Consider the following 20,486-nt stretch of genomic DNA (forward strand, 5'->3'; position numbering starts at 1 on the left):
AAAAAAAACAAACAAAAAACACTATAGTACCCAGTGCTAATCCCGTAGTGTCATGATGCAAAATCCAGCAATACTATTATTCTCTGTTTAGAGTGATTTTAGCCTGCTTTGTTTTGTTTAATCTTAACATACATGAAGATATGGATAACTGCATGCCTGTTTAAGTGTGTAGGATAACCGTATTACTAAGTTTTTGCTGGATAGCGAAACAGAACTGTTTGCAGTCTTGCTGTTTGAATGTCCACTTTGTATGCTTCACTTTTGTAACTTGAACAACTATTTCAAAGAGGACAATATGTAATTACCAACTAGTGATTTCTGTTTTTTTTGAAATTATGTATTATTTCTATCCTATTTCTGTTTTTTTTTTCTTTAAATTAAAAAAAAAGTCTGAAAAGCAACATGATGCAGTGTTTCTGAATGCCTTTTTTTGGTGGCTGGGGACTGAGGACTGAACCCAGGGCCTAACACTGCACTGCAGTCCCATCCCACGTTCTAAAGTTTTATTTTGAGGATTTTGCTAAACTGCCCAGGCTGGGCTGGAATTGTCGTCTGGACTGCTGGGATTATAGGTGTGGGCAACCAGGTCTGGCTTAGTGTGTGTACTTTTATGCAGTAAAAGCATAAAAACAAGACTGTGACCGGCTTCAGCATGGTGGCTGGCCCAGGTGGAGTCCAGCTCAGGAGAGCGGCAGGAAGGACACGCCAGTTTATTTCTTTAAAATGGAAAGCAAATGAAATGTGCTGAAATGTGAATAGCTGTGAGATCTGTGTATAAGGGCACAATGGTGGCCTATACTGTCTTCCTTTTCTTCTCTTGGTGTTTAAAATCTGTACGTCACTGAACAGGTCTCACTATGTGGCCCAGGCCAGCCTTGAACTCTCAGCAATCCTCCTGGCTCAGCCTCCCAAGTGCTGCAATCACAGGCATGTGCCACCATGCCCGCTGTATTTATGTCACTGCAGAGGGCTCTTTCCAAGGGCTTTTAGCTCATGAAGTCCTCTACCAAGACGCTACTATTTGCAGCCATCAGATAAAATATTTATTAATTAAAAATAAATGTATCAATGACCTGGAAGGCTCAATGGGCATTCTGCCTAAAGCTGACTTATGGCATATTTAGAAAAAGAGAGGGCCAGAGACTTGGACTTTGGTTAATCACATAATCCAGAGAAGAAAACGCTGACCGGAAGCCCCAGCCTGCTAGGCAGCCAGAGCTATAAAAATAACTGAGCTGTGTAGACAGAGCTGAGATTTCCCGGATGAAAACCACAAGCTGGGATCCTAATTGAGCTCCATCTTTTCTGCCCAAATCAGAGATTCCCAAAGAAGTGTGCAGCAGCTCCTGCCAAGGGTGCTGCAGCCCCAGCCCTGGCTCCCTGAGGCCGGGCTGCGGTGCGTGGCCGGAGGACACGTTCTGAGCGAGAGCCACAGCTCTTAATGATTTTCCTTGCCTCTTCTCGCCTTCCTTCAGCCTCTGCAGATAAAATAACTGTAATTTTCTAAAATTAAATTTGTTGAATCAAAGTTTATTTTCCCTGTTCCTCAACTCAGGGCGGATGGTAAGCCTGCTTTACCATAGGTACGGAAAAGGATTCCTCACCTACGTGGGCTTTCACTGAGCAAGCGGTGCCCAGCCCTGCTGTGGCTCTGTTACAGGAAAGATGCCAGCAGAAGCTGCACAGAACCGGGAGTCGTAGTGCCAATGCCACCCTGGCCTTGCGCTTTCTCCTTAGCTGAATGGAGAGTTAAAATTGCCATCCTGGTATCCTGGTAACTCACAAATGTCAGGTGTTTTCTTAGGTAGTGAAATCCAATTTATTTATCAGTTTTTTGAGGCAGGGTCTCACTATGGACTTTAGGCAGGACTTGAGCTCACTCTGTAGCCCAGGTTGGCCTTGACCTCATGGGGATACTCCTGCTTCAGCCTCAAGTGCTGGGATCACAGGCGTGATCCTATGTATGACAGCTGAAGTCCTATGTATGACACACGTCAGTGTGCGTATCTCTATAGGGAGGCGTCTATGAGTTCAATCACCCCCACGTCATCTGTGTCTCCGGAGACTTTGCCATGCCAGAGTGTGTGTTTGGACAAGCTTCTGGGTGATAATTTCTGGCATACTTTCTGTACTGCCTCTTGTTTTTCTGTACTGGTACTGGGAACTCAGCCCAGGGTCTCTGTACTCTCTATTCCTTTTGGCTTTTTATCTTGAGGTAGGGTTTTTCTAAGATGCTCAATCGCCCAGGCTGGACTTGAACTTGTAATCTTCCTACACCCAGAGTGCTGGGATTACAGGTCTGCACCACAACACTGTCTTTTTCCTTTTTCTTATTTTTTAATTTTGAGACAAGATCTCACTAAATTTCCCATTCTGCCTCACACTCCCAAGTAGCTGGGATTATAGGTATGTGCTCTGGGCTTATAATCTATTTATATTATTATTGTTTTGTTTTGTTTTCTGAGACAGGGTCTTGCCATGCAGCCCAGGCTGGCCTCAAACTCTCTCAATCCTCCCGCCTCAGCCTCCGAGTGCTGGAATTATAGATGTGCCCGCTGTATTTATGTCACTGCAGAGGGCTCATGTACAGGTCCACCAGCATGTCCAGCTTGTTGGTTTTTTAAAAAAACAATAAACACACATCTAATTGCTCCCCTGGAAAGCAATGCAGGTCTTCTTGAGGAAAAAGAAAACTTCAACAAGACTCTTAAAAACTTAAAAAATTAAGGAATGGCTGAAATTAAACTATGGTTTAATAATGGGCAGAAGTTTTACTTGAAAAAGCTGGGACATTAAGCAAAAACACAAACCTTCTGGTTGGACAGCGCTGCCTCTTTGCTGATTAACAGGCCCTTGGGTGTGTTCTCGCTCTTCTCCTCAGAAGAGGCCGCAGCCTCATCCTCCTTGGCGGGGGCAGCCTTTGGGGAACCCAAACTGTAGGAGTGCTGGATGGTGGCCAGGTCGCTGCGAGAGCAAAACCAGACAGAAAGAGGAGTCTCAGAGCAGCGTCAGGTGTGTCCCTGGCACCTCACGCCAAGTGGGAGGGGTATGGTAGAGGTGAGGCCACAGCCACACACGAATGCACACCTTTTGCACTTGAGCATGGAAACAAGACCCACAGTGGAGGGTACAGGACAGGCAGCCTCCCTCCTCCAGAACTGCACAGAGGCCTGGGGGGAGCTCAGCCCCACAGCACATGCTTACTTTGCAGGTTCAAGGTCTCGGTTCAATCCGGGTACTGAGAAAGACAGAGACAGAGCGATAGGAAGACAGACAGAAGCCTCTGAAATGCGAGGTTGGGTTGATGGCTGTGGAAAAGCTCTCTGGGGACAGCGGCAGCCCCAACATGGTTCTGTAATCTCCTGCTGGCACTGGGCCGCAGGGAGCATGGCTCCTCCCTCCTCATTTACACCTGTGCCCCTTTTCCCGGGGCAGGAGAAGGGAGCACAGTGTGACTGTTTCACTGAGGTTCCGCAGTGCGCACACAAGCTCTTGTAATCATAGAAAAACACTGTTATCTTTTCTACTTGGTCGCGTATCTGTCATGCGATGCCTTGGTATGCGCCTCTGCTGGTAGAACCAGCAGCTGCTTCAGTAACTAAGTCACAAGGTAAAAAGGCCTTTTTAGTTTTTTTTGTTTGTTTGTTTGTTTGTTTGTTTGTTTTTTTTTTGAGGCAGTGTCTCTCTATGTAGCCCAGGATTCCTAAAACTCTCAGCAGTCCTCCTGCCTCAGCCTCCTGAGCGCTGGGATTACAGACGTGAGCCACCAGGTCGGGCATTAAATTTAAAGGTATCTACTACACTTTCTTTTTTCACTACACCTTCAAAATCGTCCAGTGCAGTGTCCCACTAACATATAAATGCTGTCACCCAGTACTGACAGACAGGCCTTTGTGCCCTGCTGGTACTTGAAGATACTCAGAGATCTTTAAAAACCAATGGTGGTCAAGCCAAGCAGGATGGCACATACCTATTAGCCCAGCACTCTGGGAAGCTGAGGCAGGAGGCTCAAAAATTTTAGCCCATTCTGCAATTTAGTGGTTTAACAAGACCCTATCTCAAAATAAAAAAAGGAAATAGGAAAAATAAATAAGGCTCACTGCAAAGGGCTTTTGATCATTAATCAGTACTGCAAAACAGACTTACAGGTATGCTAGGTGACATTTAGTATGATGACCAAGTTTTTAAGTGCTGCAGCTGAGTATCTGTATAATTTTTAAATGGCTTAAGCTTCTAAAGGTCCAAAGAACATTCCAAATAATAGAACTACTAGAGAAATTTTAGTCATAAAGTCCTATGAATGTCAGTGCAATGATTAAAATAATGCTCTCAATATAGAAATGTCACCCATTTAAGATGGAAGAGCTTTGCCTTATTTAAAATTAGGAGACCTTACAGCAGCACTCAGCAGTTCTAACAGTCAGATGAGACCAGATGACTTGGCATATGCTAATATCCAATCCATTTTCTTCTCTAAGAAAAACCAGTAGCCATGCATGTTAGTGCATGCCTGTAATCCCAGCACACTGGAGGCTGAGGCAGGAGGATCACTGCTAGTTCAAGGCCAACCTGGGCTATATAGTGAGTTCAAGGCTTCATAGCCAGCACAGACTGCATAGTGAGACTCTGTCTCCAAAAAACAAAACAAAACAAAACAAAACCAACAACAACAAAAAGAAGCCATCCTGGGTGCATGTTCTTCACCGTGCTCCAGCACAATCTCCCTGCACCATAAAGACACCATTGTCTACACAGGGGTGAAGAGAACACAGTCTGCCCTGCCCACTTTTTGAGATGGGGTCTCGATATGCAGTTCAGGCTGGCCTTGAGCTCACTTTGTAGCCCAGGCTGGTCTGGAACTCCCAACGATTCTCTCACCTCAGCCTCCCGAGTGCTGGGATTACAGGTGTGAGCCACCACGCCCGGCTCCTGCACACAATTTCTGTTTGCAAACCATGCTGCCCTTAGAATCACAGGAGCAGGAAGTGGCCATGGGAGCCCCCGTGCTTCTGCACCTGGCATCGAAGCTGTGACATCACTAACCTTGCTGAGGAGTTATAGTTGTCTCCAGCGACACTCCCCACACAAGTGCATATGGTTTTGTGGTGCACGATTCTTTGCATTTTGGAAGGCTTGAAAATGTTTATCCACTCTGCATCTGACATGTGGCCAGGGGCTTCGATGACAAAGTTACTTGGGTGGCAGCATGTGGGGTCACACAGGTCACCGTCATCCAGGCAGCCTTCGCTTTTTGGGCAGCACCGGGTCTCGGAGCTGGCCAGGGGCTCACGACCTTCCACGTCCAGCTTTTCTGCTTGCCTGGGAGCGGAGCAGCCGGCCAGGCCCATGCAAATGTCGCCGTCCTGCCAGCACCTGTCCTCTGCTCCTGGCCGGCACCCGACTGAGGGCTGTGTCTCTGCACCCTGGAGCCCAGTTCCATCATTTTTTGGGGATTTGGTGTGGACCCTGCATGACGTGATTTTGCTTTCAGGTTCAATCAAGAATTTTCCACCCAGAGGCCGAGGCTTTTGTTTCTCCATTAAGTCTTTGGTAAACATAGATGAGAGGGTAATCACATTTCTCTCCCCAAACGAGGTGCTGATCTGTAGCTTCTTCTCTTTACAAGCATTGCAAGAGCTTTTCTCTGACCGATTCTGCTGAGCCAACATGGCATCGAAGTTGTCCCTAAGTGGTGACTTCTCCCTCCTGATACTGGCTTTGGGGTGGCTACTTTCAAGGTCTGATAGACACAGGCCTCTGCTACATGGTGTTACAAAAACACGGAAGTTATGAGACAGACTGTGTACCCCATTCACTACCATTCCTCCAGCCCCTGTAGCAATGCTAAGGGTGACAGGACCCGGGGCTCTGCTCTTCGGAGCCTGATTCCAGCCACCCTCATCCCTCACCATCAGACAGTGTCACCTCCCATTCTCTACTACGTCCTTACTTACCTAAGTAACCAAAAAAATCAAGACTACTGTGAAATATGATGAAACATTGTAACGCACATTCTTCTAGGGTTGTTTGTTTGTTTGTTTTGTGAGACAGGGTCTCACTATGTAGCCCAGACTGACCTCGAACTCACCATGATCCTCCTGCCTCAGCCTTGAGGGCTGGGATAAGATTTATTTTAATGTCACATAGATTCAAGTGTCCTGACTGTTATTGTTCTGTCCCTCAGAAATGCATCTCCTTCCTTTTGTAAGCACTGAAAGCACCTGGTGTTCCCAAGTTGTCACCCCGCCTCACCCATGTGTGCCGCGGCCACGAGGTTCACAGTGGGAAAGGGAGACATGTCGGGGTTTTGGCCTAAAAGAACCTAAGGTGGCCTGGTGTTGCTGGTGGCAGCAGCATGGGTCACACAGCAACAAGATGACAGCCCCACAGCCAGCCTCAGATGCAGAGGCCAGCACCCCATCCTGCTGCACCCCTCCCTCAAATGCTGGCTCGGCCGTGTGATACCTCTCTCCCGGGAAGGAGCGTGGTGGTGCGGACTGGACCGCACCCCGGTGGTCCCCCACCCGTGGGAGCTCCCAGCCTCGCTCCCTTTGCCCAACTCCTTGTAGCATCTCTGCTCAGAAAAGCAGACTAAAGTTCTGTGGTGCAGTTACATGCCCATCCCACTTCACTTTACAGACACTTGCTTTGACCCCACCTGCTGGTTCCCATTAGGGAACAGCTCCGCTATTAACAGGGCAGATGGAGTGGGGCATGGTGGTGCACACCTGGAGTCCTGGCACTCTGGGAAGCTGAGGCAGGAGGACTGCAAGCTGGAGCACAGCCTCAACTACTCAGCAATTTAGTGAGACCCTGCCTCAGAACTAAATGTGTAAATAAGTACACAGGAAAAAAGCCAGGCTGCTGCTCAGGGCAAAGACCCCAGGTCTGATCCCTGGTAGAGGGCAGGTATTTCGATGACAAGGAAAACATGCGAAGGGCAGAGGTCAACCTCAGCTGAGCCCTGCTGTGGTCACTGGCACTCTTCTTGGGGACCCTTTCTGTGAGGCAGTCACCTTGTCCTGTGCAGCCTCACGTTCCCTAGTCCTGGCCTCAGGCCTGGACGCTGTGTGCGGAAGAAGGGAGGCAGGAGGCCCGGTTCGTCGCTGTGGCTTCTCCCCGAGCTCCAGCCTCCTTCCCAGCGCACACACGTCAGGTCCAACAGTCTCACTCTGTACGGCAGGCAGGGCTGTGGCCAGAACAGGTCTTTCACTGCCTAGGATTATCGTAATTTAGCTTACACGTACTTACTTCCCCATGTGAGGAACCACAGTAGTCCCTGGCCTACTGTAACCGCAAAGTAAACACTGAACAGTGATGAAATCAACACAAGGTCAGCTCATGGCGTCTGCTGGGATTACCTGGATTCCAGAGTCTTTGGTTCTTCCATCTTCGAGTCACATATCTGTATAAACTGCTGAGAATTTTCCACATTGAAATTAAGAAACTGCAAATCGCTCTGTTGTTTTACATAAATCTGCCACAGACATGGATAAATCAATATAAAGATGCAATAACGCACTAACATGAACCACAACTTGGCACTTTTAAAACCTAAAACAGTTTGGGTAGCTGCTACGGCTTGCGCTAAGATGCTGGTACGGCTTATCTCCTAGCCTTTAATTACCATAGGCGAGACCCTCCCTGCTCTGCCAGTGTCCCGGCTAATGCAGCTGGGACTGCAGAGGCACGGTGCACCGGAGCAACCGGCATGGAGTCCTCCTTTGCTCTGAATACTTCCGGCCACCGCCGGGAGGGCCGCTGAGGACGCACCTGTCTGAGATTGTGAAGTTCTGAGTTTGTCCGCTCCTGCTTTGACTTGGCAATGTCCAGTAACTCGTCTTTCCTCTTTTCTCTCTCTACTATTAGAGAACAGAAAAGTATTTAACAATTGTTCTCAGCCATGCCAACAAACCTCTCCACTTCGAACAATTTTAAGAGCTAACACTGTTTTTGTTGTGCTTGATTAAAATGGCAGGATGGCTGATTAGAAAGAGTTTTCACCTGTGATTCTGACTCGCTCCTCATGAAACGGGAAAGTCTCACAGCGTAATTAGTGCCAGGTCAAACACAGATTCTTAAATTTTTTTTAAAAAGGCTGGGGATGTAGCTCAGTGCAAAGGCCCTGGGTTTGATTCACAGTATTACCAAAAACAAAAACCAAAAACCAAAAACCAAAAAACAATCAGTGTGTTTGTATGTAATCATATCCCAAAAGACTGAAAGGAAGTCTACCAAGTATGAAGAAGTTGCTCTTAGGGGCCGGGGTGAGCAACAAGCCCAGCAGCGCCAGCACCGCTATCACCACAAGAAAGAACTTTCCAGAAAAAAGACATCTTCGGGGCTGTACCAGAGCATGTATTAATGTTATACTTAAGAGAAAATCATTTGACTTACACTGCATCCAGCATAGATACTCATTTTGAATACAGCATGACCCTAAACAAAAAAGCCCACATTTTATTTTTGGTACTGAGGAGTGGACCTAGGGCCTTCACACCAAACTACATTCTCAGTTCATGCTCTTTTCTCTGGATGATTTTTGTTTTTGTTTTCTGAGACACAGTCTCACAGGATAGTTCAGGCTGGCCTTGAACTCCCAGCACTCCTGCCTCAGCCTCCTGAATCCAGGGATAATAGGTGGGTGCCACCAGGCCCAGCTCCTGCTCCTCTTTTTTGAGTTTTGAGACAGAGTCTCACTATGCTCAGGCTGTGCTCAAACTTGTGTTCCTCCTGCCTCAGCCTCGCAGGGTGCCAGCGTTGCAGGTGTGCATGGCCACACCCTGCCAAACCAAGTATTTTGGGGGGTTGGAGATCTATTAAATTTTGCCTTATCTCTGGTTTTAGAGTAATAAAGCTGTTTGAGGCAGCTCCTCTGTACATACCCCACCTTCCAAGTCCATCACCCTTCTCCGTGAGCTCAGTGCTGAGTGCAGAGTCTGCTATGTGCACAGCTGGGCCGAGGGCACACGGCACCAGAGCCCAGTGGAAGGGGACCATAGTCAGAGTGTGGCTGAGAGGCTGGGGCGAGGCCTCCTCCTGAGGGGCCCTCATCACAAGGCTGCCCACATCTTGGAAACCCTTCCCTTCAAAGCCTCCTTAGGAGTGCTGTGTGCAAACAGGTGAACTGTGCCTGCAAAACTGTGGTGGAAGGTAAAAAGTCTTGAATTTAAAAATAAAATGGCCGGGGCTGGGGATTTAGTTCAGCGGCATAAGCACCTGCTTTGCAAGAAGGCGGTCGTGAGTTCGATCCCTGGTACCGATAAAAATGAAAAAGACAAAAAAAAAAAAAAAAAAAAATAGCCAGGGGTGGTGGTTGCATGTCTGTAATCCCAGCACTTGTCGGGACTGAGGCAGGACTGCTTAGCTTCAAGGCCAGCCTGGGCTACCAAGTGAGCTTGAGGCCTGAACTGTGTACCAGAACCCTGTCTCAAAAAAAAGAAGTAAAATTTTAAGATAGCTTTTAACTTATTTTTTGGGGGGTACCAGAGAGCAAACTCATGACTTTGCACTTGCCAGGCAGGCACTTAGGTCATTAAATCCCCAGCCCAGCTTTTTTTTTTTTTTTTGGTGCTGGGGCTCAAACTCATGACCTCAATTCTCACATTTGCCAAGCAGGCACTTATGCTGCTGAGCTAACCGCCCCCCCCCGCCTCAGCTTTTAATGTCAAATAAAATGTGTCAACTTTTAACCATAGCACCTGAGAACATATTAGGTTCAGCCTTTTTTTCTTTTCTTTTTTACCTAATTCACTCATAATTAAAACACACACAGCTAGGCACAGTGGCATTGCCTGGAACTGCAGGAAGTGGACTCAGTCTGTTCCGCTTGCCTGCAGGCACTGGGCCGCTGTACAGTGTAATGAGAGAGGAAACCTGGCAGGAGGTGGGGAGTACCTGTCCTTCCAGCTCCTCGGGAAGACAATGTGAGCGGCCTCTTCTCAGAAGACACAGAACAAAACTGCTCTGTGGGCCTGCGTGCCGGGCACACAAACCCTGTGCCGGGACTGAATGCCACACACACCCAGAGTGCCCAGACCGGTGACCCAAGGCGGCCGAACGCTGCCCTCTGCTGCCCTCACGTGGCCAGAACCTGTACTCCGGCCCAGCCTGCGCACGGGCCAGAATGACAAGTCTTAGTGGGACAGTGTGTTTCCTCTTTAATTTGAGGGAACTTAAGCTCTTCCTAGGAGGAGGGGGTTTGGTGTGGCTTTAAATTCTGGGCCTGGCTCCTCACCAGTCCCTCCAAGGGCGGTTTTAAAAGCCACCACCCCATTTTCAGAGGGTGTCCCCTTCGCCGGTCACACTGCATCAGAGGCAGCGCATGAACATGTTCATCTATCACTTAACCTAATTATTTTTACCAGTGAAGACCAACTCATCATGCAGACAGTTCTTCTCTTGCTTGAGGCGAATGATCTCCTCCCGCTGTTCGTTGTTTTCTGTCGTCTTTTCGTTCAGGTCCTCTTCACCACCAGAGGGGGGAAAGGCCTCGAGTAAGTACTGGTTTCCGGCAGGGACACTGGGTGCTCCGCACTGCAGTCCAAGACTCTCAGAGTCCCCCTGGGTCTGTGCCCACAGCTGGTCGTGGCCTCAGCCCTGGCACTGTCTCTCCCACTGAGGCACAGGGGACATGAGAATCTTTAAGAATAAAAGCTGAGGGGCTGGGGATTTAGCTCAGCGGCATAAGCGCCTGCCTTGCAAGCAGGCAGTCGTGAGTTCGATCCCTGGTACCGATAAAAACAAAAAAGACAAAAAAAAAAAGAATAAAAGCTGCTCCTAGCCGGGTGTGGTGATGCACGCCTGTAATCCCAGCACTCAGGAGGCAGAGGCAGGAGGATCGCTGTAAGTTTGAGGCAGCCTGAACCATACAGTGAAACCCTGTCCCAAAAAAAAAAAAAGGACCGGACCCCACCCCCAAAAAAGAGTAAAAGCTGCTCCTGCCGCTTCTCTGTGGGAAGCTCTACCGCTGCACCCTGGAGGACACCCAAACTTGCCAGCAGCCCCTGGCCCTGCCCTGCCCCCCAGGCCCCTTCTATTCTTCTGTCCTGTGACCCTCTCTGTTCCCAAATGTCACTCGGTCAGAGCCCCTCTGGGTCACTCTAGAGTCAATGCTAATGAGGTGTCAGGGATGGAGTCCTGAGCAGCCTCAGCATGGGCTGGTCACCAAGGAGACCTGACCTGCAGCAGGGAGGGCTGCCTGGAGCTCCACCCTGGCCTGAGGGGTCTGGCCTGCTGAATGCCGGGGTGTCTGTGGGTGCCCCAGAGAATATAGGGCCTGTGCAGGGAAGCTCCCTCTCCCACCTGTGCTCCTTCATAACATCCAAAAAAAGGGGACAGGCTCGGAAACTGCTCCCTGAATTGGAGGCCACTCTGATGGAAACTGAAGAAGTGGCTGTGGAACCCGGGTTGATGGCTGGCCCCCTGAAGTACAGGGCCACTCTGAGTTTGGACGGGGCTGTGAAGGAGGGACATCTCGGGGCTGAGCCCTCTCACCTGGGCCCTCTGAGCCTGCACCGAGCCTCTGCTCACCCAGTGCTCCCAGAGGGCTGTCTGTATCACCACAAAGCCCCGGCAAGGCCCCAGCCCCAGCCCCTCACCCCAGCGCCCTGCTCCTGCTGCTCCTACTGCCTGGAAGGGCCGGGCCCAGGCCTCCCGCAGCGCTTCTACCCGTGTCCACTTCGGCTCTGGTGTTTCCACCTGGCCTTCCCAGCCACCCCTGCCAAACAAGCCTTTCTCCCCTGCTCTCAGTTCACCTGCCTTTACCCTCCCGCTTCCCTTCTTTAAAAATGCTTTTAATAAACATCGAACTTGAGGAAACACTCATACCTACACTGACACAGCTGGCTTCTTTTACTCCAGTCCCCCACCCGGGCAGCCTGCAGGGCATGGCCCAGCTCGGCACTAGTGATGCTGATCCACATTGGGGGGGAAGGGGGGGGTCCACGGGCTCAGGACATGATTCCAGTTTCAGCTGAAGCCATACCTGCACTTAAAATGGGTTAGGGAACCTCAGCGTCAGGAGTTCAGAATGGAGTCTCTTCTACTAAGTCATCCAATTTCGTAATTTCGGTGTTTTTTTAGTTGGGCAAATGTAAAAGGTCCTCTAGCTCAAGATGCAGGCATCCCCTTCACGCCAACCCCTGGCTTGCAGACGCCTGGGAGGACTAAGCCACTGTCTCACGAGATGAGGCACCCTGGACAAGCCAAGGACAACATCCTCAGGCTGTGGTCTGTCACCGCCTCTAAGGCGGCTCGTTCCACGCGGAATTGGTCCTGCCTGCTAGTGCAGGAGCCACTTACAAAAGATGAAAACTCACTGTGATTAAGGATGGTGGTATATGCCTGAAATCTCAGCACTCTGGAAGGCTGACGGAGGACGGTTTGACCCTAGCCTGCCTTGAAATGTATACTAAAAGGACTGGGACTATTCGCTGCTCAGTATGACACTGTGTGTACAGATTTAAGACTAAAATGGTAGCTCGCCGCCCAACTGCTTATTCTGCTGCTCACAGCATCCTGCCCACTGCAGAAGTGCAGGGAATACGGGCACACCTCCACCCTTCACTGCTGTTTACATCACAGCCCGCCTGGATCCACATTTGAAGACAACACTGTGCGGAGAAATCCAAACACAACCCAAGGCGTGTGGCATGCCTTGTCTCATTCTACCGCAAAACTTCAAGAATAAGGTAAGCAGAAAGGGGTGGACCATGGCACTGCCGGGAGAGTGAAAACAGAGAAGAACCCAAAGGGAGTCTGCGGAGTGAAACATGCAGCCCCTCACACGGCACCGAAACCCCCCGCCACCACTGGTGTCTAGATTCAGCCGCGCGGCTAACGCAGCTGACAGCAGACAGAGGTGACAGTGTGTCAAGTCCTGTCCTGAATGTTTTTTGCTTTCTGAAACAGGGCCTCCTCACTGTGTCACCTGGACTAGCAGTAATCTTCCTGCCTCAGCCTCCTGAGAGCTGGGATTACAGGTCTGAGTCACTGTGCCCGGCTACTCAGGAGTGAATTTAAGAGGCCTCATGGATCTGCTGGTTCTCTTCTGTTTGTGCCTTCCCCTGAAGAGACGCCTGGCTGGCCTCTGGGGAGCAGAGGAGAAGTGAGGCTAGGTCCATGCTGAGACCTGGCTGTGCTGAAGCTCTTGCTGGCACAGACACCTGAACAAAGGCAGGGTTTTTTGTTCTTGCTCTTGTTGTTGCTTTTCTGTTTTTGCTTTAGAGAGAGGGTCTCACTATATAACCCAGCCTGGCCTTGAACTCTCTTCATGAGATCCTTCTGCCTCAGCCTCCTGAGTGCTGGGATTACAGACGTGTGCCACGATGCCCAGTAATTATTTTAAAAATGTGATGCATTATTCAGTTTATTCCACCTCTGAGCACAAAAACTGCAGCCTAATTCTGTATAAATGAAACCAATATTTCATGTTAGGACCTAAGGCAAAGACTAGAAATACTCTCAATTATAAGATTAAGTGAATACAAATAAAGAAATCGATTTCCAAGGTGACACACTACTTTTGTTTGTTTTTGTTTTTTGAGACAGAGTCTTGCTAGTGTCCTGGGCTGACCTTGGATTTGCAATGCTCCTGCTTTAGCCTCCCGAGTACAATCTCTAACACTAACTTGAGCCTCTTTCTTACCTTTCAGCTTAGTGACTTCAACTTTGAGTGCCTTCAGTTTCTGCTTATAATCCTGCTTTTCCTTCACGATAGAGTTCTCCACCATCTTAGCATCACGCAAAGCATGCTCTAGCAGCTTAAATTTCCCCGAGCAGTCTGCGATGTGACTGACCGCCTCAATAATATCCTTGTCCTAAAAATCAAGTTTGAGAAGGTTATGCTAGATTTTAAAATCCCAGCCAACCAGTAAAAGATTACATTTATTTATTTATTGTGCATGTCTTTTTGAGTTTCACTATGCAGTTCAGGCTGGCCTTGAGCTCACTTTGTAGCTCAGGCTGGTGGTCTTAAACTTACAACAATCCTCCTGCCTCAGCCTCCTGAGTGAGTTCAGGGGCAGCCTCAACTGTATAATGACACTGTCTCAAAAAATGAAAACAAGCACAATCCTCCTCCAGTGACATGGAGAAACTATTATTAACAAGTTTCCCCCGAGAGGGCATTAGTGCTGTGGCATCAGGTATGCGTTCTGGAAACTTCAGTCCACAGCTCACACTAGAGAAGCTTCTGGGGACGGTAGGGCTGGGAAAATCTATTCAAAACCAACGGACGTGATTGAGGAGGCCAGCGGCAAACAACAACCTAATAAACACTCAAGCACAGTGAAGTCCACGCCAGTGGACGCACATGGCTGTCACTCTGTCCCCATCAGCCTGAACCATGTGGTCTCTGCTTCTTCCTCTGCCAAGAGCATCCAGAGAGGGGCTAGGATGTGGCTCAGCAGCAGAGCTCTTGCCTTGCATGGACAAGGCAGGTTCTTTCCCCAGCACCACGCACACAAAAAAGGAACCTGACTGTTTTGTGCCATCCGGGCCACATCCCAGAGGGCAGTGCTTCCACATCTTCCTCAGTACTCACAGCCCTGTCACAGTCCACTGCTGTGGACAACAAGGCAGTTGCTAAGGCCACTAAAGTGACCACTATTTAACTGAGGTGAATTCTGTAGATTTTAGTATTTTTCTCTATTAATGAAAGAGAACTTGCCCATGACATCAAAACATTAGTGTCTTGGGGGAAGCTACAAGAGTTTTCTGTGACACCAACATCGTTCCTGTCTACCAACTGTCAGACACGCATGCCACAGCAGACGAAACAGAGGATCCCTGGACCTGAAAGGCACAGAGCTCAATGTTGGTGACAGTGTCAGCTGCTTGCTTGCTAACAGTTTTTCATCTTGTGCTTTGAAAAGAATTAACAAGCAACAGCTGGGAGTGGTGGTGCAGGCCTGTAATCCCAGCACACAGGAGACTGAGGCAGGATCACTGCAAGTTTGAGACCAGCCTGGGCTACACAGTGAGCTCAAGGCCAGCCTGAACTGCATAGTGAGACCCTGTCGCAAAAAGACAAAAAAAACACACAAAGAATTAAGAAGCAGTGTGACTGCAAGGGAAGGAGGGCAGCCGGTTCAGGCACGCCAGCCAAGGCGTGGGCCCTGGAGGCAGAAGCCGCAGTGGGCCCTGCTTCCTGGCTCCGATGCTTTGGGGACGGCATGTGACTTGTTTCTAATTTCTAAAGCAGTCCTTAAAAAGGACATCGACCGGGGCTGGGGATTTAGCTCAGCGGCATAAGCACCTGCCTTGCAAGCAGGCGGTCGTGAGTTTGATCCCCAGGACCGATAAAAATGAAAAAGACAAAACAAAACAAAACAAAAAAGGACATCAACCTTGGCAGCTCCGTGTTTCTGGGGTGCCAAAACGTTCCGGCAGGATGATGTGTGTGAACGCACTTTGCAAGCTCTAGCGAGCGAGCGAGGTGTCACCATTCTGAATTACCTTGAGCCTTATCATTGTCGTGAGAGCCTGCTCTCTAGCTTGTAACTGTCCCACCTGAGCAGAAAGTTCCACTAACGTGTTGCTGAGGTTCTCGTTTCTAGCCTACAAGGGAACAACACAGAAAAACTAATTGAGTCTTTCGAAAGCTTTTGTTTCTGTCACCAGCCAGTCTGCACTCACTGTTCAGTTATTTTCATTTAACTCTTTGAAGGGTCCAAGTGGGCTCAGTAGGCATCCAAAAGGTAAGCAAATATCTGCATGAACTCTATCCTTTCAGTCTTGGCTACTGGATTTTATTAGTTCCGTCTGTAAACATGCCCATTCCCTAATATTTTGATGTATAATGTTAGGTTGTATATGTGTAACCATATAATTTTAGGTTGTTACATATAATTTTGTAATATATAATTATGTATAATTTTAGAAGGAAGATGATGAATGAATCTGAGTAGGTATTAAGAAATTTCCACCCATGAAATAAAGTAGCATTAATGAATTCTGTGCATCATTTTTAACTCTGTTGAAGGCTTGGCATGGTGGTGCATGTCCGTAATCCCAGCACGTGGAAGGCTGCGGCAGGAGGATTACTTGAAAGTGAGTTCAAGGCCAGGTGGCACCACATAGCAAAACTCTGTCACAAAAAGAGAAAAACAAAGCAAAACAAAATCCTCCACTGAAAGAAGACTTCACAGTGGGCTATGGACACATACTGTTAGGCACTGACCCCAATCCCACACAAGGGGAACACACGGAGTAAGCCCTTACCTAAGCTGATGTGTCTAAGTAGGTTCAGGAACTCTAAGCACATGCACTGTGGTGTGGAGGTCAGGGGAAGGGAGGCATGTGTGCAGGGCACGGGGCACCTATGTGAACACCCTGTACTGCCCACTGGACCTTGTCATGAACCTAAAACCATTCTACAAACAGTTGGCTTATTAAAAGGTGCTGGGCCAGGGATATAGCTCAGCAGCACAATCACTGCCTGGTAAGCATAAGGTCCTGAGTTCGATTCCCAATATCAGGGAAAAAAATTTTAAAAGATGCCTCCTTTCATCCAACATATCAGTAGATGCTACAATAGTTTATTATTTTATCGCTGGAAACTATTCTAGAATAGTATTCTAGAAAAGGGACATAAAAGGAGCTCTATTTTCTTAATATAGATTAGTAAGACTCATTATAATACCAAGACCTACACTGAGTAACATGGAGAAACAATTATATGAAGCACCTAACAAGGCCAAACTGGCTTTTCTCTGGGCCTCTCACAATCAATGAGATTTTTTAAAAATGCATGACAGCTGGGCGTGGTGCCACACCCAGCACTGAGAAACCTGGGGCAGGATGATCATCATGAGTTTCAGGACAGCCTGGGCTACATAGTAAGACCTGGTCTCGTAAAACAAAACTAAACAAAAAGAAATATACACACAGACCTTAGAATACAAAACTGAAAGGTCAGATTTATAAATTTTACTCCCAATATGCTGTTCCTATCCAATATGTTTATCGTGTCAGCTAAGACTCAGAATTTGAAGCTACCGAAACTGATGATGCTCACATGAGACCTGAAAAGGTTCTGCATAGTCATCCATCACCAGTAAAACGCTAGGAAGCTCCTCAACCAAATGGCAAAACAGCTAAGCAAGGGCTCCAAGGAGGCTTGAACTCCAGAACAGGGCAGTGACGCGCAGTTTCCCCAACAGTAGGACGAATCAAAGCTGAATGGATGTGTGCACTGTCACACTCACACACACACATACACACACACTCTCTCTAACACTTTCACATGTATTTTTAATGAAAATATCTGAATCCTACTTTGTTTGTTTTTTTTAACAGGCTCTCATTATGAGCGTAGGCTGGCCTCAAACTCACGGTGATCCTTCTGCCTCTGCCTCCTAAATGCTGGGATGACTGGCATGTGCCACCATGCCTGCAATGAATCCTCAGTTTTTAATAACGTGGGCCGGTGAAACCTCTCAGAAAATAAAACCAACCTCAAGGTCTTCAGAGAGGAGGGACGAGTGTGTCGCCTTCTGCGCCATCTCCTGGAGCTGGAGCTGCGTCTTCTGCAGTGTGGCCTGACACTCCATCTGATTGGACTCCAGGACTTTGACCTTCTTCATGAGCGACCTGATTATTTCTGTTCTTTTATGCAGCTCACCTGCGGGAAATTTCACCAACTTGTTTGTGGTTGGATTTGAAGCTTGCAATACAGTATTTTCAAAGTCATGGGTCAAAAAAGTAAAGAGTGTGCTGAAGAATTTTTAGAAGACAAATTCTTTTAACATGTTTTCCATTGAAATGTACAATTCCATGGGAAAGGACAGAAGCAACCCTGGCGGGCACCCTGAAGGCCCTGGGCACTGCATGCTGAACACAGCCCTCCCGGGTCTGTTTCCCAGCCCCACCCCGGTCACCGGCATTTCCTTGCTTTGTGTTATTGTTCTACTACCGGTGACTGTTCTTAAAATAGAGTTTAATTTGAAGCATATATAGATGGAGGCATGCTGTATGGTTCCTCTACTCCTTTCCTTTAAGATTAAGATCCTCAATTCACCCACACTGTCGTGTGTAACTTGTGTTTGCCCTTAACATGGCCATGAGTCCTCTGAATGACTATAATTTACCCATTCTATTACTGAGGGTTATTTATACTGCACAGCTACTACAGGTAATGCTGCTATAAATCTTTTTGTATGGCCCTTGGTGCAGAGTTCCAAGTTTCTCTACAACACTGCTACTTAAAATATGATCTTTGAGGGCTGGGGATTTAGCTCAGCGGCATAAGCACCTGCCTTGAAAGCAGGCAGTCGTGAGTTCGATCCCCAGTACCAATAAAAAGGAAAAAGACAACAACAAAAAAAAGATCTTTGAGCCAGCAGTCATGGTGTCACTGGGGAATTCGCTAGAAAGTGAGACTTTTGGGCCTTAAACCTATTGTATCAGGTTGTTGTTTATGCCAAGAACTGAACTCAGAGCCTCAAAAATGCCAAGCATGGCATTGTGGTGGCATATGCCTATAATCCCAGCCCATAGGAGGCTGAGGTAGGAGGATCACTGTGAATTGGAGCCTTCCTGGATTACATAGTGAGATATGACTCAAAAAAAAAAAAAAAAGCTAAGCATGGTCAGGTGTGGCAGTGCATGCCTATAATTCCAGCACTTAGGAGGCTGAGGCACGAGGATCACCTGGGCTACATAGGGAGACTCTGTTTCAAAAAACAAACCAAAAAAACCAAAAATGCCACTCAACACACCTTACCACTAAGCTAAACTCCAATCGCCACCTTGGTTAGGTCCTCAGGCAGTTCACTACACATCAGAGAGTGAGTCTGCAGAAGTGGAATGACTGGGTCACAGCTGGGACACCCCTCGTAGGGTCTGTGTCTCTTCAGCCTTGCTAGACACTGAAACCACTGCCCAAGGAGCTGGGCCAAGTGACTCCTCCTGCTATATCCAAGCCTTCCCTGGGGCCCTGGTCCCTACATCCAGGAACTAACAATGCCAACCCACGTAGCTTCCAAGATCAGAAACAGCAAGGGCGTTTTGGTTTCTTTACCAACATCTGGTAATTTTTACCAGTCTGGTAAATGTAAAATGAGTTTCACTATGGTTTTAATTTGCATTTCCCTAATTACTAAGGAAAAGTTCTTAATATATTTATTGGTCATTTAATTTTCTTTTCCATGAAGTGTCTATTTACGTCTTTCTCATTTTATCTGTGTGTGTGCATGTGTGTATCTATCCTCCTACCTCCTTATGGTGCCAGAGGCTGAACTCAGGGTCTTTGCACTGAGCTACATTTCCAGGCCTTTTCAAAACTTTTAATTTTTTTTTATTGGTACCAGAGATCAAACTCATGACCACACGCTTGCAAGGCAGATGCTTATGCCGCTGAGCTAAATCCCCAGCCCCTAAAATTTTTAATTTTGAAATAGGTCTTCCTAACAGAGTTGTCTGGACTGGACTCAAACTTGAGATCCTATTTCAGACTCCCTGAGTGCTAGGATTACAGGGCTGTGCTACCATACCCACCTTATTTCTCTTTTCTAGCAATTATTTTAAACACTGTATTTTTGAGTGAATGTGGGTATGCTCAAGAGTAAAAATCAGATGGTCATCAAAGAAAGGGAAAAATTGTATGTCATATTTACTTGCATCACCTTTATGAAATAAAAGTTTTAAAAAAGATGCTACATGACTGTTAAGAAGACCTAGTGTATTCCACTCTAGCATATTCTAGTAATAATCTAGTATCAATGGGACACTGAAATAGAGGGCAGCACTAAAACGGTGACAAAATTAAAATACGGCACAAAGCAAAATGCATGCAAGCTGTGTTTGCGAATGCTACCAGTTAAAGACAGCGGTGGTAGGTACTTAGGCTCAAGTGCAACACCAAAAGTTTCCACTTCCTCAGCTCAAGAGAAACGCTGTCAGTCGCAAGGTATCTTTTTTCTTCTCTAGAGTCGCCCTTGAAGCAAGGTGTTCCGTGCAGCTCCTTTCCCTGTGTCTGTTCAACACGGCTGTTGGCTGTCAGGAGGGTTCTCTCTCCAGCGCAACAGGGCGTGGGCTCAGACTCCTCCCGCACCTTCCCGAGCCCCTCCTCTCCCAACAGGCAGGCGCTGAGAAGGGCGCCCCCTGCTGCCGGGCGTGTTTCTGACCTTCCAGCTTGCTGCACCGCTCCTCCAGAGTCAGCACTTTCTGCCGGTCCTCCTCCCAAGAGAGCAGCTGCCTCTGATGCACCGCCACCATGTCATTGAGCTCTTTATCCCGGTCTTTTAATTCTCCAATGAGCAGCTGCAGCTCCTTGCGCTGTTTCTCGATGGTGGAATTCTCACCTTCTGACCCGATGTTCTAAACATGAGAAAGTGGTTTTTCATGAAAAGAAAACTCAGTAATGTTAACCAGCCAAAGTAGATTTTCCAAATAATTACATTCTTTTACTGCCCATTCTAGAGTTAAATATTATTACTGTTAATGTATAAATTTGTTAATGTGTCAAATTACGTATGATGAAT

General features: G+C 47.7%; 1 protein-coding gene across 10 annotated transcripts in view; it reads right to left on the bottom strand.

Annotated features, from left to right (window-relative positions):
• Nucleotides 1–20,486, bottom strand: part of Ccdc62 (coiled-coil domain containing 62) — a 33,996-nt gene that overhangs the window by 9,743 nt on the left and 3,767 nt on the right. For 4 of the 10 annotated variants that reach the window (XM_063225548.1, XM_063225547.1, XM_063225546.1 and 1 more), the window contains exons 2-11: nucleotides 20,130–20,322; nucleotides 17,460–17,626; nucleotides 15,460–15,561; nucleotides 13,649–13,820; nucleotides 11,830–11,991; nucleotides 10,365–10,466; nucleotides 7,774–7,862; nucleotides 7,362–7,477; nucleotides 5,044–5,760; nucleotides 2,811–2,964 (exon numbers count right to left, since the gene is read on the bottom strand). In XM_063225548.1, the coding sequence (XP_063081618.1) occupies nucleotides 2,811–2,964; nucleotides 5,044–5,760; nucleotides 7,362–7,477; nucleotides 7,774–7,862; nucleotides 10,365–10,466; nucleotides 11,830–11,991; nucleotides 13,649–13,820; nucleotides 15,460–15,561; nucleotides 17,460–17,626; nucleotides 20,130–20,322 (1,974 nt within the window). The remainder of the gene's footprint in view (nucleotides 1–2,810; nucleotides 2,965–5,043; nucleotides 5,761–7,361; nucleotides 7,478–7,773; nucleotides 7,863–10,364; nucleotides 10,467–11,829; nucleotides 11,992–13,648; nucleotides 13,821–15,459; nucleotides 15,562–17,459; nucleotides 17,627–20,129; nucleotides 20,323–20,486) is intronic. The other 6 variants (XM_063225549.1, XM_063225550.1, XM_023562004.2 and 3 more) reach the window with 6 other exon arrangements.

Source organism: Cavia porcellus, unplaced genomic scaffold (assembly GCF_034190915.1).
Source record: "Cavia porcellus strain 051 isolate PalLab524CR breed Dunkin Hartley unplaced genomic scaffold, mCavPor4.1 scaffold_16, whole genome shotgun sequence".
In the NCBI taxonomy this organism is placed as follows: Eukaryota; Metazoa; Chordata; class Mammalia; order Rodentia; family Caviidae; genus Cavia; species Cavia porcellus.